The sequence below is a fragment of the Akebia trifoliata genome, chromosome 4 (genome assembly GCF_017979445.1).
Source record: "Akebia trifoliata isolate Shusen 1 chromosome 4, ASM1797944v1, whole genome shotgun sequence".
NCBI classification, from domain to species: Eukaryota; Viridiplantae; Streptophyta; class Magnoliopsida; order Ranunculales; family Lardizabalaceae; genus Akebia; species Akebia trifoliata.
In genome coordinates, this window is record NC_141378.1 from 10,612,384 (window position 1) to 10,636,489 (window position 24,106).

The window sequence follows — 24,106 nt, forward strand, 5'->3', positions numbered from 1 at the left end:
AAATATCATCAATTTGAAAACATATGACGATAACTCAAATATTCACTACAATGTGTAGGGGTATATCTAAAATACTTCATATAACAAATAATTATTTTGATAACCACTTCTTATGATAAATGTTTTAAAATGAACTTCACCAATTTTTTTTCTAAGAAACCAAAATGGCTTCTAACGGGCAGCACACTTTTTGAGCTGGAAGTTCCCATTGAAGCATGGTTTTTAAACTCATCCAAGATCGAGACGTATCGCCCAAGTTAACTTAATATTAGAGCTGAACGAGACCAACTCACAAAGTCATTTTTTAACCGAGATTTGTGAGTCACAGTGCAATTTATTGATTTGTCTCACGAGACATCTCAAACGTATCGGAAAACTCACCCAAGACAACTCGGTATCGGAGCTGAACGAGACAAGACGAAATACCAAGTTTAAAAACCATGCATTGAAGCCCTTAAATGTCGATCCATGTTCGCAAGCAACATTTTAACGAGCTGTATAGAAAAGATTAATATAATGACATTTCTAAAGAAATTTTTTTTGCTTAAAGAAAAATCATTTCGGGATTTCACAGAATCCCAAGTCGAACAATCACTCAAACCTGCATGTATTGAGGTAATCCTCAGATTACAAAATTCTCTAATTAGACTGCCTACAATTGGTCGTCCGGGATTCTATCAAATCCCCGATTTAGCTTCTTCTTTTTTTTTTTTTTTATAGCAAAAAATCTCACTTTCTAGAATGCAAACAAATAGACTGCACGAACCATGGCATCCAAAACTTCTGGAACATTATAAAGAGATTCAAGGTAGTAAAAGTGGGACTTTTCCAACATTTTTAGAATTTTTCATACAAGAAGTATCTTATAGGAGCTAATCGAATTCATTGTGCAAGACCAATTGATACAAAAACAACCTAACCTGTTCACAATCCAACAAAAGAAAACTAAAAATGAACAAACAAACAACCAACCGGGGATGGATTGGTTGCTCTACGTTGGGGATGACGGTTACACTCTATTTCATGCTCTTTTGAGGATAATGGCAATTAGTAGAGAGATCGAAACAAAGTCAAACTTCGTACCCAGGATTTATCTTCTGTTGAACATCCCCATAGCTCATTAACTCTTCAATGTCCTCTAAACTTCCCAAGAATAGAGGAAGCCTTTGATGAAGCTCAACGGGTTGAATCGATAAAATCCTACTTTTACCATCAGACCCTTTGCCACCAGCTTGCTCCACAAGAAAACTAAGAGGGTTTGCTTCATAAACAAGACGAAGATGATCCCTTGGATTCATTGCCACCCCACCGTAAATCAAAGTCCGATGCAAATCCGCAACCAAGGAACATATATAACGGGCTGAATACTTCTTAGGATACTTTCCTTTCCCCTGTCTTACAGTGTCAATATATCGCCTTAAACCTTCAGGCCAATCAAAATATCGTGCATCATTTACAGAGTAGATTTGCCCTGAAAAAATAAACATAGTAGTAATCATAAGGAAGTTGGAAGACTCGAAAAAATTCAGATTTTCAAGGTATTAAAGATAATGAGATATCTATGAGATGGCACAAAATCCTCGTAGCAGTCAAAATTTCTTTGAGCAATTCTATATACATAGGAAAAAATCTAGGGGCACTTAGGCATAAAATGGGCTGGATTTTATCCGAAATTCAATTGATTCAAAATCCGAATTTAGTGGGGGTCCTATCCGAATCTAAAAAATGGATTGCATATGGTTTGATGTTCCATGATCCGAGTCGGATACGCATACATCCGTCTGGATCCGAATTCTCTCTCTCTCTCTCCTCTCTCTCTCTCTCTCTCTCTCTCTCTCTCTCTATATATATATATATATATATATATATAATTATCTGGAAAATACCAAATAGGTTCAAGAGATGAGAGAATTAAGGATAGCCAAACATTTTTCAAAACAGGGGTTAGAAGTTTCGGAATGCGCTGATTATTGGTGAGGATGATCTCTATGGTTTATCTAGAAGGATCCTAGTCGGATACGGATTCAGGTCTAGATAACTACATTCGGATTTGAATATGGTTTTATTCAGATCCAAGCCGAATCAGACCCATTTTAAGCCCTAGGGACCCTGTCCAATGGGTGCTTCAACCCAGCAAACTCTGCCATACCAATCTAGGGAGCCAAAGTGTCCACATATTGAAGTTGAATGATTATGATAATATTTATTATCATGCAACTAGAAGGTGGCATGTGCAAAAACTCATGTATCAAAAGGGCTTATTTGTAATTTAAAATATTGATGGAAGGGTTTTTTTAGGATACTTTTGTAATTTTGAAAACTAAGCAACTGTCATGGTACAATTTTATTCGTTTTTTTACCAAAATGACCCTGACTATATTAAATTTAAATATAAAAAGTAGGGGCATTTATGGCCACTCAAATTTTGGTGTCGAACCATTTCTACTCTGCATTCTCTCATTATAATAGTAAAGATACATTCAAACTTTCTTATGAAAAGATACATAAGAAATTAATTAAGTACCTCGAGGTGGAATTTTTATGCTTGGATGAGTAAGAACAAATTCCCCAGTTGTGTGATCCAATGTGAATGCATGTGTTCCTGAACCAAAGCTTACGCATAATATGGTGGCCGATGAATATAGTACATAACCAGCAGCGACAAGCCTGGTCCCACGTTGGAGCGAATTGAGTTGCGCTTTCTCTTCTACTGGTAGATGGTCTAGTTCAACTAAGCGGTTATAAATCCCGAATATTGTTCCGGTGGGAATGGAAGCATCAATATTTCGTGAACCATCAAGGGGATCGGTGACCACCACAAATGGGCCATCATCGGTTATCCAAACTGGAAAATCATCTTCTTCTGAAGCCATGACTGCAACTTTGCCAGAATTACGCAGAGAGGACAAGATGACTTCATTCTACACAACAAGAAATTTCTGTTGATCAGCAATATATAGTTTATTTTGTCATCTTCTTATATCTTTCCATTTGAACTAGTAAAGGAGAAAACTTAAGCTAATCTTGAGAAGATTGAAACTCTTATCGCCTTTAAAGAACCACACGTCAAGGAGGAGTGGGGGGTTGAATCCAACAATGACGTGAGTTCTGACTAGAGCTATGCTACCAAATAGGTAGGTACTAGTCCGAATCACAAACCGGTACGAACCAAACCAGTTCGTGGTACAGTTTGTAAAATCAAGCGAACCACAAACCCACCGAATCTTGATTGGGTTCACCAAACCAAACAATTTGTTTAGTTGGTTCAATAAAGCAAACTAATTTATTATATTTTTTTCATTGTTTATATTTAGAATTTGAAATATTGTATTAATTTATTTTTATTTAACTTATAATTTTTTAACATTATAATTGTACTTAAAACTTGTATACTTGAATTATATATATGCACAAGCGAACCAATCTAGGGAACCAAACGAACCAAGAGACGAATTATCTCTACTTACCCCTACGAACCAGGTTCATTCTAGAGTAGCGAACCATGAACCTGAGCGAACCAACAAACCAGGTAACAATGTAACATAGGTATGAGAAAACTTCCCATGTAGCACCCGTCAACATGAGGTTCTTGACACTTCATGTGAAGCACATATACTAAATAAGAATACAAATGAATTTTCCTCTTTTCAGAAGTAACATCAGTTTCCTGTTATTAAAATGACTAAAACCATGACTTAGGGGGCATGCTTTATCTATCAAGGGCAGTAACAAGCCCCCATACAACAATCCACTGGTTGAAACTAGAATAAATATCATCACAAGGTTTACTTGGAACAAGAAAGCCCCTACGAAAAACTCGAATAAAGCCAAGAGGCATGCCAAAGAAATAAAAAAAAATATCCAAGTCTACGATAGTCTGGCTCGGATACATTTTCTTTGCAAGGTAATTCTGCTTCAAACCTCGACAAAGTCCAGACCAGTTCAAGTGGCCTTCATCCCCCAGCTACATCTTTATGTTGCCAACCCCATTGTATTGGTGCTCATCCAATGGACCCAAAAATATGATTATTCTAGGCTGTAGCATTACCCATTCATGGGTCAGCTTCAATGTTTGGACAACAGACTAGTGGACCCACTTTTTCAACACAGCACGGAATCAACCCCATCTGGTGATCCATAAATTTGGTAACAAACTTTAATGTATGTTTTTTTTTCTTCAAGCAATGCTTACCTTGCTAGACAGTGAAATTGATTATTTATAATATATATATATAATGCAATTGATTATAATGTTAGTGTCTTCTGAGTTTTGACAACCTCGGACATTTGAGCTTGAAGATATCTAAATGTCCATTGAACTCAAAACACTAAATTCTATTTTTCAATTTGAATTCCGAATTGATATAAAGACTAAAATTGTATTAAAAACAATATAGAATCCTAAATTCCCAATCTTCAAAGTTCAAACCCATTCATTCATGGTTTTAAAATCATTTGAGAATGAGATGACTTGCCGAAGTCATCTCGGTTTCGTTCATGAACGACAAACATATTCAATGCGAATCATCCTTCACATTGACTCAACTGAGTTTCAATATGACTCGTCTGTATCTAAAAAATATCGGCCGAATCAATAAAACAAGGCCAAGCCAACTGGGTTTGAAATTTTCATTAAAAATTAATTATTTTTTAAATAATATCTTAGCAAAATATTATATACGCACCTCTTAGAGCACCCAATTAATCCTCGAGCACAAGCAATCCCCCACCCCAAACATCAGGTAATTTCTAGGATAAATCCCTAAGGGCGATTCAACAATTGCCCTCACTGAATAATAATTACAGGTTACCAAATAATTGTAAACTGAGTTAAACATTTTACCTTGTCCGAGACGAGATGAAAATACCAAGATTTAAAACCATGAACCTGCCCAAGTCATCTCAGTATCATCCATGAGCAAGACGGATGGACGTGGCGTCTCACATTTGCAGAATCTCGCAAGACAAACGAGATGACTCTGATGATATTTTGAAAATCTCATCCAAGTTGATCAAGATTTGGTATATTTTCATAAAAATAATAATTTAAATTTAAAAATAAATAAATCACTCTTATCTAAATAAAATATGATTTTATGAATAAACATCTTCTAATCTACCATATTTTATAAAATATTTATAATTATTCATAAATAATTGTAAGCCCGGCTTAAAATGTTTTATCTCGTCCGAGACAACTCGGTCCCGTCCATGAACTAGACGTCAAACCAATTTTGAAACCATAAGTAGAAAACACTCAAAAACTAAAATTAAGGAATTAAGTTAATCATAAAATCCGTAATTATACCTCCGAAAATTCAATCCAATAATGGGAAGTAAGAATACCGAGACAATATCCAGCGGTTTTGGAGCATCTCTTCCCCCAATCGATGAACCAGAATCGGCTAGACCTGTATGTTTCCCGAGCACCGAATTGAAGGGAGACGCCACAATCGATGCGATTCTCTTGCACGCGAACTGTAAATGAGACATCAACACCACTAGATCATCTCCTACATTGGTTCCTCCCTTACCAACATAATCCATTAGAGTCCGAATCCCATCGTCACCGATCGAAGATTTAGAACCAACTATTTCGGATTTTGCCCTCAAACCTGTTAAAGAAGCCATTCGAAGACGATACGAGAATCCGTTGCTATAAACACGATTAAATTGAGGGAAATTGGAGAGTTTGGGCGGGAAATTCAAATTCGGATTCAAGAATAGAGTGGATGATTGCATAATTGCTCTGATTCTCGTTGGTATGGAGGATTTGGAAGAGAATTGGTGAATCGATCATTTGCAGAGATTAGGGTTTGTAAAATTTCAAGGAAAATGGATAATAATTTTGGGAGATAATAAGGGTTTCTGGAATTGGAAGCGAATCTTGGCTTGGATACACTGCTTCACAAATGATAACTGATAAGTGATAAGATGATGGAAGTTGATGGATAATGTTGAAGGCTGCTATTAGCACCCCAACTTTACTTATTACGCTCCAATTAAAAAGAAGGGGTGTGCGCTTAGCATGGCAAAATTCTGCTTGTGGCACACTACTCATTTTAATTCCGAATAACATGTTTTCGAGTGAATTCATCACTTTTATAATAAACGAATTCATTGATAAAATACCAGAGAACTCATCGTTAATGGCAATTTCATTCTGAAAATTTATCATCGAATTCATTGATTATAAAAGTGACAAATTCACTAAAAAACACGTTTTAGGAATTAAAATGAATGATGAGATTAATACTCCTAAATGACGAGAGCCTCTCATTTCCAAAAGAATAAAATATTAGAGTCCCGCTTTTAATTGATAAAATACGGACAATTGTCCATGTTGCGAATATGATAAATGCTAGGGCAATTTACTTGAACTTGACAAGTGTTAAAAGCTTGTATCTATTTGTCTATTTATCTATCTATCTATCGTGCTTTTCATTATGAGTTGTGTCAAAATAACATTGAAATGTACATCGATTCTCACATTACTGATATGGAAGGTAGGGGTGTCATTGGATGGTCAAAAATTCGAATTCGATTCGAATTTGAATTTGGAAGTTTTATATATTTGAATCTTTATTAGATACGAATTCAGATATTAACTTTTCGGATCCAATAATATATGATATATATTATTTTATTTGATTAATTTTCTATATAAATAATATAATATATAATAAATATTTTTTAATAATGAAAAATCAATTGGATAAGAAAAATTTATATATACAAATTATTCAAATTTTAATCGAATATTATCTGATATCTGATTAGATAATCAGATTTTAATTCAAATGGAGTTTTAGAACATCCGTTGGATTCGAATATGGATATTAGATATAAATTTTGGATTCAAATTTAGATATTATTGTATCCGAATCGATAAGCATCCGATATACATTTTAATATTATTATTTCAACATTTTCCTTCAATACTGAACTAATACTTATTTGTCTTTTGAGTTGCTTTTTTACTTAATAGGATAAATTGCTCTCATGGTATCTAGTCTCCATCTAGACCAAAAGATAAAAAGATTGGATCATCTTTTATGATCTTAGTCGTAATGATTTTGATCTAGTATATGGTCCCTACTCCCACCACAAATATGGAAATTAAGGGATCGGGGTAGGTAAAGCAAGTCAATTAGGCAAACAAGCTCCACACCGCATCTTCTAAAAGATATATTAAAAAAATGGAAAATCATGCGGAGACTCTGTTTTCAGTGTGATTTTTACTGCGTTGATGTGATAGCCAAAGATGTCTTTCCTAGAGATACAATTGAAAAACATCTACGGTTATTGCATTTCCACGTCATAAATGTGAGAATCGCAGTAACACCTAATGTCAGCCTGCATTACCATAAAAAAAAAATTCCAAAAAAGATAGTCAAAATCCCCCCCTATTATTTAATTCTCTTTCATTTTTCTTTCTTTCTTTCTTTTTGAGGGTTTCGAGAAGCTTGGCTCGGAGAGGAAGGTCTCGACATTTCTCTCCGTAGCTTTCGACTCTCTAAAACCACCATGAATTCGAATTCGACGAACTCGCTCGAATCGCTCCTTGGATTCTCACTCGGATCAGGATCGGTTTCTGATACTGTTATAGTGATCCTCACGACCTCAGTTGCAGTTCTCATTGGCTTGGCTTTCTTTCTATGGAGGAAATCTTCTGCTGGAGAGAAACCCTTGAAGCCTATCGAATCTCTAAAACCTTCGCTGACCAAGGAAGAGGAGGATGAACTTGATCCGAGCAAAACTAAGGTCACAATCTTCTATGGTACTCAGACTGGTACCGCCGAGGGATTTGCTAAGGTAATTTCAAAAATATCCTCAATTTTTTTTATGATCCCAAAAGATGTAGTTTTGAGGTTTGGTTAATTGTTTTTTCAAGTAAAATTGTTCTAAATTTATAGAAAGTTTGGATTTTGATGTAATTTTCAGTGAATTTTGATGAGGAAAACTGGCTAAGAGAATGTGATTCTGTTTGTTTTGGATTGTGTACCAGAAAAATTAAAAAATTCTGCGATAAAATGTGTGCAAACTGATAGAATAACTTCAGGGGCTTTGTTAAGACCATGGATTTTTTTTGTTTAGATGCCCATTTAAGAGTTGGATAATCTGTCATGAGGTTTTTAAAGGGTTTTGTTAACGTGTGCTCTGAGGGCACATGTTAAGATGCATTAAATACACCTTGGAAATAAGCATTTGAGAGTGTTTTTAATAGGAAAAAGAAATTGTGAGGGCATTTTAGGTTGTAAAAATATTTTGTGGAGGTGTATTTAATGTTAAAAAGACCCTTTTTTAATGGTTTTAATCCAGATTTATTATCTAATCACAATAATTATGATTGCATAGGGGATTTTGAGCTGAGGGTTTAACTGTTCGTTCGTATTTACTTGTTTAATATGATGGTCTTGTCGACATTTTAACTGGAGGAGCAACTTATAGGTGATTTATATGGTCCTCGTTATCGTGTTTGGAATTTGGTTCCTTTTGTGACAGGCATTAGCAGAAGAAATTAAGGCAAGATACGATAAAGCAATTGTCAAAGTAGTTGACCTGGTATGTGATTTATGCACGATTTTCTGGTTTTAGCATCTAATTGGGTAGGTTTAGTTTTAATCTGTGGTCTTCTTTAGGATGATTATGCAGCTGACGACGATCAATATGAGGAGAAACTGAAGAAGGAGACCTTGGCATTTTTTATGATAGCCACGTAAGACGAAACCTTGATACTTAATGGAAATGCATTTGGGATATTTGAACGCATTATGGTTTTGATAAGCACTGTGCTCATCTTTTGATTCTAATATGACATTGTAGCTATGGTGATGGAGAACCTACCGACAATGCTGCAAGATTTTACAAATGGTTCACTGAGGTAATAATGAGCATAGCTTAAATACGATGAGTCCAAGTCACGTAGTCCTTAGGTTCCAATGCTTTTCTAAGGTCTCTGAGATGTTGTCTTTAGGAAAAAGGAGGGGGAGCTTGGCTTCAACAACTCACATATGGTGTTTTTGGTTTGGGTAATCGTCAATATGAACATTTCAATAAGGTACATCTTTAACTAGCTCATGTTCATCAGTTCATTTTTTTGATATTTTTTGACAACCATTTTTTTGGAGACAGATTGCGAATGTGGTGGATGAACAACTTAGTGAACAAGGTATACATAGATGTAACTACAGAAAGTTATTGGCATTATCATTGATGATTTGTACCATTGACATGTTACATGTTTGTTCCTTGAAGTCAAAATCACTGTCCCTGCTCCCTAGATGAGGCCATGCCTAGGTGAAGGCTAGGAAATAATTTTATTTATCTCATCATGATTGTAAAATCCCTATCCCCAGAGGTTTGGTGTTGTCTAAAACAATTTTATTTATCTCATCATCATCAAAGCTTATCCGAAGGATTTGGGGTTGGCTAAATGAATACTGTTCCTCCATTCCATTCTATTTAGAATCACATATTCCATTATTGAAAGATGTTCATATGTGCCTTTACTATCTCCAACAATTCTTTCGGGTCTTCCTTTTGGTCTTTTAGAACTTCAACTAGAATATTTCTTCCAACTAGTGTCGTAATTGGCCTTCCTTAAACATGTTTCAAGCCATCTCAATTGACTTTCCTTTATTATGTAGTCCATTGGAGCTACTCCTACTTTTTCTCTAATGGGTTTATAATTGTATCTTTCCTAATCTTTCCACTAATCCATGTCGATATCCATTTATTAACATGATGTTTCTTGACCTCCCAACCTTCAGCTCTATAAAGCATAATAAAATTTTCTTTTAATTTGGTTAGTGTCTTGTCTCAAAATATTCCAAAAGCACACCTCTACTCAGCCATTCAGCTACAATTCTATGGGTAACATCTTCCTCAACCTCTTTATTCTTATGTATAAATAGGGCTGAGATAATGGAAGTAATCGTTTGGGATATTTCTAGATCGTTTGTTTTTATTGGAATTTTTTCTCCCGAGTGTCAATACTAAATTTACACTCCACCTATTCAGTCTTAGTTCTACCTAATTTGAAGTCATTGGATTCTTAACACCTCTCTCCATAATTCTATTTGTGTTACCTTCCTCTCTAGTCTTATAAATTAATATTAAATCATTTGCAAATAATATACACCAAGATATGTGCTCTTGAATTGGAGCAGTTACTTCATCTATGACTAGTGAAAACAAATAGACTTAAAAAGCCAAGTTACTTCATTTATGACCAGTGAAAATAAATAAACTTAAAGCCAATTCTGATGTAAACCTATTTTAATAGGTAACTTATTGATCTCATCTCCATTTCCCCTCACACTAGCTATAGTGCATGTAGACCTGTCCTAAATGTATCCATTCGATACTCCTTTCTTTCCCAATACCTCCAAATTAGCTCTCTCTCTCTCTCTCTAGGTACTTTGTTACAGACTTTCTCTAAGCCAATAAAATCCTTCTTGGGATATGTTTAGTATTCTTTTTGGGTTTGGGTTTCAAGAGGCTAATCTAAAGTAAAAGGTCCTTTTGCGAGCGTAGGAGATCGGCTCGAAGGGTCTTGCGTAAATATATGTATTTTCGGGCTAGGGGTTTATTATGTTTTTGCTCTTTTTATTGCTCTGTGAGGTTATTTGCAGTTGAGAGAGTTGCAGAGGCTTAAGATCTTGTAATGTTTATTGTTGTTAGTGGATTGATCACCTTCCTCTCCGTGGACGTGGGCAATTTACCGAACCACGTAAATCATGCGTTCTTTATGTAATTTCTTTCGTTTTAATTTTTGCTCTTGTCACGCTTTCGCACAACAATCCTTATGGAAATTCTTCTTCTTTTCACTATACTTCTTTATAACTTGTTTAAATGGGAAAGATTGCCTCGATGGTTGATCTGCCTGGTGTAAAACCAAATTAGTTCTCTAATATATTCATTTTTTTCTCTATCTTTGTTCAATCATTATGTCCCATACTTTCATAGTGCAGCCATAAATAAAACTATTTCATTTATCTAATATATATTAAATTAAAGAAATAAATGATAATATATAAGCTTATTTAATTTTTTGATTGAAGTAGCAAGACCCAAAATTGTTGACTTTAGACACCTATTTGTACCATTAAAGTAAATTGCATTTTAGTAACTTTTTAAAGAGTGGTGGTTTTGGAAATTACTTTCAAATAAAAAAGTTTAGCAATGGCACACTATTCATTAGATACATGTCTTCGGTCATCATAGACCAGCAAGGGAAGTTTCTTATGTCAATTTTTTTTTGTTTTCTATGTAAATCAATCTGGGAATTCGTTTACCACCTACTGAGTCATTGCCCTTTTGCAAGAGAAGTTTGGGTCCATTTTCTTTCATTATTTAGAATTCATGAGCGTCTTCCATCATCAGTTTTAGCCTCATTCCAATGTTGGCATTTCGAAACAAATTCTCTCAAGAAAAGAATCATTTGGTCCACAACGCTTTTACCGTATGTTGAGTATTTGGCTGGAAGGAAACAGTAGAATCTTTGATGGGAAGGAGAATCCCTTACACGGAGTTCTTTTCTTTATTATGGGTTTAATTTTCTCTTGGAATAGGATCTTGAAGGGAATTTAGCGGAAACTTTTTTGTTCAGGTGGGATATATCATGGGATGCATGAGTGTTATGTAGCTTGATTTCTCTTTCTTTTCTTTTTTCCAATTGTATTGTTGGGTGGCTACCTTGGCCTCCTTTTTTTTTTCTTTTCAATAAATTTTTTATTTACAAAAAAAGCTGATGGTAATAACGATTATAATTTTAACTCTTATATTAAGTAATAATAATGGGGAGAAGAAAGAATCTCAATTAAACATGCAAACAATGAATCTTTGTTGTGGATACCATTTTTTCCCTCTCACAAGATGATGACACGTGTTCCTCGTGAATAGACAGATACTACATAAGTATGTATATCCATGGGCGCAAATACAATGTAAAAATCCTCGCCATTTGGACTATAGTCGGTGAAGTTTAACTAATCGTGAACGCAACATGGGGTCAGGTCGAATGACGCAGAAAGCTGTAGATGATCGACACTCCCATACTCGGACACTTCGCAACGACCGAAAAAACTATTCTTCTAAGGGAAGGAATGCACTTGAGAGCTAAGTAACCTGGCATGACCCCCTAATTCAGTAGCTTGAAAGGAAGTTGAAACCCGAGGAATCCCACTGCTCCTAATCCTAGGACATAAGTGTATATCAAAAAGACAATAAGAATAAACTTCAAAGAGATCTGAGCTCTCCCAGATCAAATATCTCTCTAGATCTCAACATTAAATTCGATACCACTCATCAATTATCAAAAAAAGGAGATAAGATGAGACATTCTCTGACAGAGAGGCCCACAAAATAAATATCCTACCAACCCTACATCAAATCGTTGGAGACTCTTACTAATCAAGCTCAATTGTTGCATTAATTGGGCATGACACAACCCTCCAAGATCACTCAGGTGGATTTCAGCCACCCATCTGTCTAATTCAGTATCAAACTCACAACCTATCTGAACCAATCACGTGGTGACACCTAACCTTGGGTATTGCCCGTAAAAACCCCTCTCAAAGATTAGAGAACGGTTTAGATCTTGAAATCTCACTCTTAAATTATCAGGGAAGATATTATTCATCATCTTCTACATCCCTACACTCCCATTGACACCTTTCTTCATTCACTTTTACCTACTTGATCGTCAGAGTACTTTGGCAGGCACCACACTGATGCCTCCCCTTGTCTCCTTCTTTCCTCAACCTTGGAGTTGGGAAACCTCAACAATCCTTTTTGAAGCCAAGCTATCCATTGTATCATAAGTAACAATACTGGAATTCTGGGGATCTAGAAATAAGGGGTGGTGCGTGTTACTATCAATTGGTTTATTGGGTGGGATGATTGTAATTTGGTACGCATTCTTCATCAATGTTGTGGATCATCTTCTTGGGGCCTCTTCAATTTCTATTCTATTCAGCTATATCAATAAGAAGTTTTCTTGGGTTTTCTCTGGAGTGTATGGGCCAATCTTGGAAGTGGATTTTTTCAATTTTAGAAAGAGCAGGATGATCTAGCAATGTTCTTAGACAAACCATGGTGCTTGGGAGGGGATTTTAATATTCTTCGATTCTTGTTCGAGGAATGAAATGCTTCGGGGAGTATGAGAATCGACAATTCTTGTCAGACCTCCCTTGGGAGGCAAGTCATTTACGTGGTCGAATAATCAGAAAATTTCAATTTTGTCTAGTTTTTATAGGCTCCTTGTGTAATGATCTGTAACATGAAGTATGCCATTCCAGGCAAAACCAAATTACTTACCAGGTATCAAGGTCTACTTTTATATTGACACAGGTTGCGTTCCATTGCTACAAAAGAATAAGAAATTCATCTGTTAATATTTGCGGAAACCTTTATGTAGTCTGGCTATCTAATGAATGTGTCAATTGACTGTGATGTTATTAATTCAAGTTTTTTTTCTTCATAGTTAGAGAACATCTGTATCTGAATGACTGAATATGAATTATATTCATATGGTTTCTGTAGGTGCTAAGCGCCTCATTCCATTGGGGCTTGGTGATGATGATAAATGCATTGAAGATGATTTTTCTGCTTGGTATGCCACGATTTTTTTCCTCAATGGCTGCAAATTAGAGTTAACTTATTATGTTCTTAACTTGGGCAAGACTTGGGAATAGAAGTCATCATGATTTCAGCCATCTGCTTATATGGATGGAACTCATGATTATTCTGTTCAGGCAGTGACAAAATTCTCCGATTTTTTGAAAAAGTCGTGATTAATTCATGCTTCTTTCAATCGATGATTTATTTACAAAGCTCTGAAAAATGTAATTTTTTATTATATTTTAATAAGAAAATTTGTAATTTTATTTAATATTATATTGAGTAAAAATATATTTTTATTCAATTCCCGATTTTTTCTGAAATTTTCCAATTTTTTCTGAATTTTTCCGAATCCCAACTTTGATACTATGGTTCTAGGCGAGAGTCACTATGGCCAGAATTGGATCAATTACTTGGAGATGAGGATGCCACTAATACAGTATCTACTCCATACACTGCCGTTGTTCCTGAATATCGAGTAGTGATTCATGATCCTACCGACACAACATGGGAGGATAACAAATACTTAAATATGGCAAATGGGAATTCTGCATTTGATATTCACCATCCTTGCAGGTACTTGGAACATATGCATGTTCTTGTTCTCTTTAGCCATTTTTATCATTGATGAATAATTTTTTTTTCTCTTGTTTTACCTGAAGAGCCAATGTGGCTGTTCAAAGAGAGCTTCACAAACCTGATTCTGACCGATCTTGCATACATCTGGAATTTGACATATCAGACACTGGCCTTAAGTAAGTTTATACTGATCTAATACTTCTTCAGATTCATATTTATATAATATAATTATCATTGGTGGCTCCCTTACATTAGCTGTAGCATTATTTCTTTATATGAAGTACCAAATGAATTTGACCATGTTGACCAGGCAAATACTTGTAATGCATGTTTTCTTTGTTCCTTTGGTAAGTCTCTCTGTCTCTGTCTCTCTGGTAAGTAAAATGGTAACTCAAAGAGACCATCCTAATGCATAGTTTACGACACCACTGAAGTGTTAAGTGCATTCCTTGTCTTCTTTTCTTATCTGTAAACTGCTAGGTCGAGGACGGTGAGCAATATATTTTTTGGTTCATTCCTATTTTGGGCCTTTTTTCCCCTTCAAATCCTAGTTTCTCAATTTGATTGATGTGTACTTTATGTTACTCACAAAAGTTTTCGTTACTAATGGATTTTTATTCTCAGGTATGAAACTGGCGATCATGTTGGTGTTTATGCTGAAAATTGTGGTGAAACTGTCGAGGAAGCAGGAAGTTTGTTGGGTCAATCTCTGGATTTGCTATTTTCACTCCACACTGACAAAGAGGATGGTTCACCTCGGGGAAGCTCATTACCACCCCCCTTCCCTGGTCCTTGCACTTTACGCTTTGCACTAGCACGTTATGCGGATCTCCTGAATCCTCCTAGAAAGGTTAAATTTTATTCTGGATGACTTTCCTTTTAAGTTTTGTTTCCTTGAAAGGTGGGATAGGGTTTGTAATTTGGTAATGGAGTAGCATTTTCTTAGAACTTCAATTGCCACACCACCCTTTGTTAATGCCACCCCAGATGTGTGTTAGTTCCTTGTGATTTACAATTGAATTGAGATGGGTCTTTTGGTATGGGAATAGAATCACTCTTTTTTTTTTTTTTGGGGGGGGGGGGGGGGGGGGGGGGCGGTGCGGGGGGTCTCTTTTTGATAGGTTGTATCCATTTGTAATCTTACGGGTGGTTACTCGACCCTTGTTCTGCTTCGATGAAATCATCTTTACCTATCAATGTTTGTTTTTTTTTTTAGCATCATTATTCACAATGCTTGGGCTTATATGGTTATATTTATTGGCAATTTCAGGCTGCTCTTGTTGCTTTGGCCGCTCATGCATCTGAACCTAGTGAAGCAGATAGAATAAAGTTTTTGTCATCACCTGAGGGAAAGGTTCACAATTTTTTTTTTTTTTTTTTTTTTCTTTTTCTTGATGGTAGTTTTGCGCAATTTGTCAGGTTTCTTTCCTGTTGGTTTCTTTGCACATTGTAATTATGTACTTTTAAGGCTATATCTTGGTTTATAGAACTCCGCTTGTTTGGTGTTTCTTTTGCACTATGTTGCCGGTCCCTGTCACTTCCTATTGGGATAAGGTTTGGATGATGAGGATGATTTACAATTATGTTGTATTCTCTTTGTCCAGGATGAGTACTCACAATGGGTGATTGGAAGTCAGAGAAGCCTTCTTGAAGTAATGGCTGAATTCCCATCGGCAAAACCGCCCCTTGGTGTTTTTTTCGCAGCAGTAGCCCCTCGCTTACAACCCCGATATTATTCCATCTCGTCCTCTCCTAGGTGATTTTTAATTTTTTTTAGGATCATTGAAACTAGAAACAATTTAATCTGCTACTGAAACTCTAAAAAAATTAGAGAGCTGCTATTGGCACCCCAACTTTTACCTTTTTTTTTTTTGCTCATTGTGGGTTTTCCCACCCTTTGGGTGAGACTAATCCCATGGTCACACACACCACCTCTTTGGAAAGTCCTACATGCAACTGGTTGAGTCGAGGATCAAACGGACCCCAATTATTACACCCCAATTAAAAATAAAGAAAATAGCTGAATGGTTGAGAATAAGTAAAAGCTGGTTTTCAATAGAAGCCCTCTCCCTCTGTGGATAGATTTCTATTTTTGGGTTTAGGATTTTATATATACCTAAACATAATTGTAAAACAGCTACTGAAATTGTTTGAACGAGTGTTATAATGTTCTGTAATGTTGAGATTATAATTTGAGCCAAACCTTTGTAATGTTTGAAGAGTGTATTTTAATCTTTAATTGGGGTGATAAATAATTTAAGAAATTGGTGTGTAATAAGTAAAAGTTGGGGGTCCCAATAGCACCTCTAAACATTAACTGGTTGCAACTATATATTGTGCAGATTTGCCCCTTCTAGAATTCATGTAACCTCCGCTTTGGTTTACGGTCCAAGTCCAACGGGACGAATTCACAGAGGGGTGTGTTCAACGTGGATGAAGGTAGGAGTTATGTTCACAATCCTGATGCGGCAACTTTCTTTCTTTCGTTTATTTTATTTATTACTTTAATAGTTTGTTTTGTAAAAGGTATTTGTGAAGCCCTATAGACTATGTTTAAGATTGTAATTGAGTCTGTTATCTAACACTCAGCTGCATTGGATATTAATAGCGTTCAATCCCTCTTGAGAAAAGCCATGAATGTAGCTCAGCTCCTATTTTCGTGAGAGCTTCAAATTTTAAGTTACCAGCTGATCCTTCAATTCCGGTTGTCATGGTGGGACCTGGTACTGGTTTGGCACCTTTCAGAGGATTTCTGCAGGTAATAAAAAGTTTATTATTCTCACAGTTTTGTTTATATGAGAAGAATTTATATAATTTTCACTTTTTCAGGAAAGACTGGCCCTGAAGAGAGATGGTATTGAACTTGGTCCCACTGTCCTCTTTTTTGGCTGCAGAAATCGCAGAATGGTAATGATCCATCATCATAAGTGTATCGTGCACATGTTGTATAACCCTTGCCTAAGATACATTCTGAGTTTGTTTAGTCTTTTAAATGCCCATTTCGTTTGATTAGGGATGGCAACAGGGCGGGTTTAGCTTAACCTATCCCTGATTATAAGTGTTCACCCTGCCCCGGCCCTGACTCGGGTCAAAATGTTTTAAATCATCCCTGCCCTTTAATAACAATTTTTTTTTCTTAATCAAAGCAAATCCTAATAAGATTTTAGAAGATACACATCCACAAAGAAATTTAAATTAAAAAAAAAAAAACCTGAACAAGTAGAGAATGGAATGGATTTATATATATATCGGGGCAGGCGGATTAACGGGGCGGGGTATATCAAAACCGTCCCCGCTTAAAGGTGTGAAAACATGTCCCCATAGGGGTGGGGTGGGGCAAAATTGTCATCCCTATGTTTGGTAGCACACTTCAAGTTTTCCTCTTAATGCCAACATTGGATTTTTTAAAGGTAGCATTTATTGAGAACTAAATGTAGGGCAGGAAGTTATTTCTTGTTTGCCAAATATTGCTAAATTATTTTTGCATTGTACTAGTTTCCTTATTATTGATCTCCTTTTGCAGGACTTCATTTATGAGGAAGAGCTTAACAACTTTGTGGAACAAGGTGTGCTATCAGAGCTAATTCTCGCATTCTCACGTGAAGGACCAAAGAAGGAATACGTTCAACATAAGATGATGGAGAAGGTAAAGTGGGATGTATTCACTTGTCATAACTCCCATATTTCTTCTAATAATTTCATAATTGTGTAATACGTGCTCCATGTCCAGGCAACATATGTGTGGAATCTAATTTCCAGTGGTGGCTATCTCTATGTGTGTGGCGATGCAAAGGGAATGGCTAGAGATGTCCACCGAACTTTGCATACAATTGTCCAAGAGCAGGTATGATTAGTATTATTTATGTTAATTTTTGCTCATTGTATGTATTTAACGCATCATAAACATTTACGCATGTGAATATGCTTTTATAGGCAAGTGCACTTCTTTCCATTTAGTTTGACTTGTCATGGGACAATGGTGAGGATCAAGGACAATTTTTTTGTTAAGGGTATTTGCTTTTGGAAAATTTCTCCTCATGAAATTCTTTTTGGCTATTTACCCCCCCCCCCCCCAAAAAAAAAAAAAATAAAAAAAAAATAAATAAATAAATAGTAATCAAGTTATCTTGAGACTGTTTTCTAATTTAGCTTGTAGACATGAGATGTTCATCGTTGAACCTCAATACTACGTTGTTTGGAGTCACCACCACTCTTTTTTGGAAATGGGTGTGAATGGACACCTGAATTAATTTTTTAGGAAATCATTTTTCATGACATTGTAGTGACTCTCGTTCATGGAAAATGGTATGATCTACATAAGATCTAGGTAAGGGGATTCGGTTAGAGAATGGGGAAAGTGTTAGGCACCCCATTCTCTTTACCTAGGATGGTTACCTTTTTAAATTTGGCCATTTCTTGGATAGTTAAAAAAGAACAAGATGCATAGGATGCATGAAGTGGGTGTGTGCACATGGTGGGAATGTATCTCTTTGAAAGAGGATTTAATGTTAGTATTGACCTGAGGAAATACCTTATGGAAAAGGATATCCCATGGAGTCATCACCTTTTACATGAGTTGGAATGTTGGTTTAGGATTTTAGGGAGATTCTATAGATGGGGTTCCCTTAAATCTATAACCTTGATGCATGTATGCTTGGGTAGAAACTTCAACCCTATCAAGAGAGTTACACATTTCTTCATCATGGCCAAGCATGTGTGGTGTGTGTGTGCATAGTATACATTATGATGCAGGAGAGATAAGTGAGTTAAAAAAGGCTTCAACCTCCATCCTTTCGGTCAAACCGCCTCAAGCATTCCATGCTCAAGGTTGTGGTTCAACCTACTCGGGATGAAGGAGGGCTCTTTATTACATCTTCAAGGTTTTCTAAAAAGAAAAAAAAAAAAACAAAGAGGGATAGGAGAAGAAGATGCAAGCTTAAAATAAAATTAAATCCTAGCCCAGCTTGTCCCTTGATAATCTTGAATGAGATTGTCTTGAGTAGAAAAACTTGAAATTGAGAGTTTTGGCTAAGTGTAAAATATTGGGGATGGCTTAGTCACCAATCTTCACATGTTTCGAGGTCTTTTTGTTGTCGAGTGAGATCTTTCACATCTTCTTAGTGAGTCTTCCTCTTGGTACAATATATAAAAGTTTGGGTATATTCCATACATCACACTAGATAGATATCATATTCATGGAATACGATTCACTTTCAAGATGCCTTGATGGTGAAATGGTAGACACGCGAGACTCAAAATCTCGTGCTAAAGAGCGTGGAGGTTCGAGTCCTCTTCAAGGCATAATATTGAGAATGCTCATTGAATGAGCAATTCAATAAGAGATCTCGGATCGAATCGATATTGATCCCCACGATCCGAGTCCGAGCTGTTGGAATTGGAATAAGTTCGGCAGCGGATCACGAAATCTCGGCGATCTTCTCTATCCAATGAATGGGGAGTCCGCTTTGAAATCGTCCGCCCTGCACCCACCCCCTGAGTATATGCTTCAAGAGGAATCACATAGGGATGACCTAAGACGAAGAGAAAGGTCTATCTATTTTATTTAGTGATTCTGTTAAACCAATGATTCGTTATTGGAGTAGATAGCAACAACCATTTCCTTGGACATGCGTTGAGTTTGTGGAAAGCCTAGTATCCCTCAACGTGTCAAAGCACTTCGTGGAAAGTTAATTAGATATCTTTAGAATAATAGGGAGAGAAACCAGAAATTCCATTTGGTGAAGTGGAAGCCAATCCACTCTACAAAGAAGAATGTAGTTTAAGCATCAAGGGCTTTAGGCTAAACTTTGCTTTGGTAGGCAAATGGCTGTAGAGGTTTTGGGTTAATCAAGTGAGCTTGTGGAGGAGATTCACTAAGGCGAAGTATGACGAGAGGTTGTTTGGGTGGGAAAGTGGAGAGGTGAGATCCTCCTATGGTTGCTGTTTTTGGAAAGGTATTGTTAAGTTATTACTTGAATTCCGCTGGAGGATTGCCTTTAGGATAGGTAGAGGAAATAAAGTAAGGTTCTGAGAGGATCAGTGATATGATACTTTGCCCTTATCTCATCAATTCCCATCTTTATTTTCTACCTCGTCTAAAAAAGTCTTTCATTTGAAGCTTTCTAGATTCATAATGGGGGTGGCCTATCATGGAATTTAGCTTGAGGCTTTAATGATTAGGAGGTTCAAGATATAGTTAATCTTATCTATCATACCTCTCACATTCCTATAATGTTGTCAAAAGAGGACCAAAGGGAGTAGACATGTAGTTGGGAAAGGATTTTCTTAGTCAAATCCTTCTATTCTTTTGTAGTGGTTACTTCCTCTGTGGATAACCTTGTCATCTCCATTTGGGGTCTTACGGTCTCGTTGAAGGTGGCTTTCTTCATTTGGTGAGCTGCCTTAGATAAAATTCTAACCACTGATCGTTGAATAAATTTGGGATTATGTGCCTTACTTTTGCTTCCTCTGTAAATGTAGTGGCAAATTGGTTGATCACCTGATTATTCACTGCACCTTTCTTAGGGAGATTTGGTCACATTTTCTTTCGTTGTTCCGTCCATTTTGGGTTTACCTATGTATACTATGGCATAATTCCAAAGCCGTTTGATCAAGGCCATTTTCTCATAGTAAGAATTCTATAGTCCCTTACACTTTTATTGTGTGTTGGGAGATCGGGAAGGAAAGGAATAAAAAGAATCTTTGAAGGAAATGAGCAAGCATTTTAAGAAGCAACCATTGGTATACTAAGATTACTATATTTTTTTGGTGACAATGTTTTTGAGGAGTTTAAAGGGGTATTTTTTGGGGGATTTTCTGTTTAAATGGGATCTCATGTGTTTGGCTCTAGGTTAGATTGTGGTTTTCTCATGTACTAATTAGGTCTTCTCGACCTCCTTTATTTCTTAATAGAATTATAATCATCTGCTAGTTTCAGGGCAGTGGATGAAGAGGGGGGGATAGGTAGGGACTTTTAGAAGATTGTTGAATGATTGGGAGGTGCCGGAGGTCATGGATTTACTGGGGTGTCTTGATAACATGTCAAGAGCTTCAGGTGGGAAGGATTTGAGAAGTTGGAGTACTAATAGTAACAATTTGTTGGAGCACTAATAGTAAAGGTGGCCTTCTTTGTTTGGACAGCTATTCAAGGAAAGATCCTTACTCTTGATCAGTGGAGGAAGAAGGCTTTTGTGGGCCAAATGTTTGTTGCATGTGTATGCGAGATGAGGAGACGATGAACCATTTGCTAGTTCATTGTGAAATGGCTAAGGAGGGGTAGGCTGTTTTTTTTTTTGGCTTGTTTTGGTGTGGATTGTTGCCTCCAAGTTCAATGGGAGGCGTTTTTGTCAAATGGCTTCAATTGGGGGCTAGCTTACGTTTTTCGAAGAGGTTGATTTGGAGTCCAACTCCTTTCGCGATCTCTTGGGGGTATTTGGAAGGAAAGAAACTCAAGGACTTTTGAAGGAAAGTCAAGTTCTATTCAAGAGGTTTTCTTGGCGATTCTGGGCTTATCGTTCTTTTGGTGTAAGATCTTCGAAGAGTTCAAAGGGATCTTTTTTGAAGACTTTTTAGTTCATTGGGAAGTTATTTGTAACCTTTTTGACATTTAGATTTCCTTTTCCTACTTTCTGTTTTACTTTTTTCTTGCTCGGTCATCTCGACCTTCCCTTTGTATTGCTTGTTTTCCTTTCCCTTTATCTATAAAAAAAAAAGGAATTATAATCATTAAAAAAAAAATTCTAGAAATATAAATAAGGAGTTTTTTAGAATGTCCTCCTCAAGTCTATATAAGAGGGATCAATCCTCATTTGTTATCATCCCCTTTGGGATCACCAATCACCCAACCCACTTAGAGTATGAGCAATACAAGTATATATATATTTTTTGACAAGTATAAAAAAAGAAAAAAAGTAACAAAACTTGTATTGCTCTCACTCTAAGTCACTTGTGAACACTTGAGGGAACTTGTGGATGCATTAGGGAAGCTTGACTTGGGCTGCTTTGAGGGATTAGATCGAGTGTAACATGAGTGCTACATGTCGGTCTGTGGCATACATATAATCATGCCATATTTTGTGGCCCTCACCTGATATGATTAGCAAAGTGGAAAATCTGGGTCCTCTGAAGGATTACACTACCCTACTATGTGTGTGTGTGGTAGGGGGGAAGGGAACAGAGGAACTCATGTTCCCAATCTTTTTTCATCACTCATCTTGGGTATGTGATGAGCAAAACAATGATGGATCTTTGAACAGGAAAGCACCTTTCTTCATTTTGTGAGAGGTTGTGGAATTGCTTTATTGATTTTGTGTTTCATTTAAATCCAAAACAATAACGTAAAAAAAACTAACATTTTTCTGGTTTTTTCCTTCCATACGATCTAATTGCTTTTAACTTCATCTGCATTTTGCCATGAAGGTTTCTATGAACATGTACATTGATTATGTTATTTACTTCATAATCCATGTTTCAGAATGTTAAATAATGGTCTCTTAGCGTGAGGTGAAAAGAGTCCAGCATTTTATGTTTAGCTTGTGTAATAGAGTGATACGATGGTTTATTTCAATAGGTAAACATATTTCATTAAGAGTTTGGTTTCAGGTTATTTGTTACATGAGAATAGACATGTACCAGTGTCAGAGACATGGTAGACTAAAGCCAAGATAGGATTCAATGTTAGAAAAACAACATGGTAGACTAAAGCCTAGATTGGATTCAATGTTAGAAAAACAACATGTTAGACTAAACTCATGACAAGATCATGTCAAACAATCAACATTGATGCTAATCTTGTCAAGATTAACTACCATGAAAACCAATTTAGGATAAGTAAAACATTGTAGTCGCTGTTGTCAAACATGGCCTATAGGGTGGTTAATGTTTTATATTATGCTATGAACTTTGCTTGATAAAATCAAGCTAGGGCTGAGGCAAACCATTTTCATGTTACGAATATACTTGGAATCTTTTGTAGGAATCCATAGAATCATCCAAGGCCGAGGCTGCAGTGAAGAAACTCCAGATGGAAGGACGATATCTTAGAGATGTGTGGTGATTGTTTCTACTGGCATTCTTGCCATATCGGTTTGCTCTGACCTTTTTGCCCATACTAATACGATTCAAGTAAAGATCGTATGGGATGGTCTTGTAAGGATAATGGTGGAACCATATTTGTAAAGTATATGATGGAAAAAAATTGGATTGGTTGTGTTTTTAAAGTTACAAATTAATAAAAAAATTTATTCTCATCTTGATGATTCTGATATTATTAAATCTTTTGTAATATTAGAAACTGCACGGTAGGGGATGAACCTGTTGTTTAGTCTTCAAAGTTCATCATCATCGTAGTCTTATCCCAAAATTTTGGTGTCTGCTAAATGAATCTCGTTCCTCCATTCAATCCATATTCTTTTGATCTTTCTGTTACAGAAAGTACGTTCGTATACGCTTTTACTCAATTCATGTGCTTTGGATTTTGTTCTATGTATTAAATAGTCTCATTCTTAGGACCCAAGACTGAATTCACCCTCAACAACTTCTGTTTACATGGAAAATCGTTGGGGAAACTGATTTTCTGCTGAAACAGCTATTTTCTGTGCTCTATTTTAGAATGTTCTAAGATTATAATGTTGGGAGCAAGATAAATCTTTACTCTGACGGGACCATCATAGTCATTCAATAGATCAGGAAATAACAATACAAATAGGACCCAACACTTGGGGGCAGGAAGCAAGTTCATTCCAACAACGACAACCCAATGCCTTGTACCCAAAACCCAAGATATTGCCGTAGCTATATGAGATCTTGAGAGAAGCGGTTTCCCATGTCTATAAAAGTGCGGATCGTCTGAAGTACGAGGTATGTGTTTTCTTCTTTGAGTTACTTTGTTTGAATTTCCACT

The 24,106-nt window shown here is 36.2% G+C and overlaps 2 protein-coding genes and 1 non-coding gene across 3 annotated transcripts; 2 read left to right on the forward strand and 1 right to left on the reverse strand.

The window, feature by feature from the left end:
- Nucleotides 1–809: 809 nt before the first annotated feature.
- Nucleotides 810–5,931, reverse strand: LOC147403713 (Inositol monophosphatase family protein). Its single transcript, XM_086439406.1, has 3 exons — nucleotides 5,347–5,931; nucleotides 2,525–2,921; nucleotides 810–1,471 (listed from the first exon to the last, which is right to left on the reverse strand). The coding sequence occupies exons 1-3, from the start codon at nucleotides 5,740–5,742 to the stop codon at nucleotides 1,071–1,073; spliced, it is 1,194 nt and encodes a 397-aa protein (XP_086295532.1). The 5' UTR covers nucleotides 5,743–5,931; the 3' UTR covers nucleotides 810–1,070.
- A 1,497-nt stretch (nucleotides 5,932–7,428) lies between these two features.
- ATR1 (P450 reductase 1) lies at nucleotides 7,429–23,453 on the forward strand. Its single transcript, XM_086439407.1, has 18 exons — nucleotides 7,429–7,815; nucleotides 8,506–8,565; nucleotides 8,643–8,719; nucleotides 8,827–8,884; nucleotides 8,978–9,061; nucleotides 9,136–9,172; nucleotides 13,549–13,618; nucleotides 14,005–14,202; nucleotides 14,289–14,381; nucleotides 14,830–15,055; nucleotides 15,476–15,559; nucleotides 15,810–15,961; nucleotides 16,548–16,644; nucleotides 16,814–16,963; nucleotides 17,035–17,112; nucleotides 17,729–17,851; nucleotides 17,936–18,049; nucleotides 23,180–23,453. Exons 1-18 carry the CDS (start codon nucleotides 7,528–7,530, stop codon nucleotides 23,258–23,260), a joined length of 2,070 nt encoding a protein of 689 aa, XP_086295533.1. The 5' UTR covers nucleotides 7,429–7,527; the 3' UTR covers nucleotides 23,261–23,453.
- Nucleotides 19,426–19,506, forward strand: TRNAL-CAA (transfer RNA leucine (anticodon CAA)). Its single transcript has one exon. It is a non-coding gene; the product is annotated as a tRNA-Leu (tRNA).
- Nucleotides 23,454–24,106: the final 653 nt, after the last annotated feature.

What these genes read in the sequence shown, in the direction of transcription:
- LOC147403713 (XM_086439406.1), bottom strand. Translation starts at nt 5,742, where the DNA reads ATGCAATCATCCACTCTATTCTTGAATCCGAATTTGAATTTCCCGCCC. An exon ending in AACCGCTGGATATTGTCTCG is followed by an intron (nt 2,922 to 5,346) that starts GTATTCTTACTT and finishes CTTGTTGTGTAG; the next exon opens with AATGAAGTCATCTTGTCCTC. An exon ending in CATAAAAATTCCACCTCGAG is followed by an intron (nt 1,472 to 2,524) that starts GTACTTAATTAA and finishes TTATTTTTTCAG; the next exon opens with GGCAAATCTACTCTGTAAAT.
- ATR1 (XM_086439407.1), top strand. Translation starts at nt 7,528, where the DNA reads ATGAATTCGAATTCGACGAACTCGCTCGAATCGCTCCTTGGATTCTCA. An exon ending in TCCTGAATCCTCCTAGAAAG is followed by an intron (nt 15,056 to 15,475) that starts GTTAAATTTTAT and finishes TGGCAATTTCAG; the next exon opens with GCTGCTCTTGTTGCTTTGGC. An exon ending in TCCATCTCGTCCTCTCCTAG is followed by an intron (nt 15,962 to 16,547) that starts GTGATTTTTAAT and finishes TATATTGTGCAG; the next exon opens with ATTTGCCCCTTCTAGAATTC.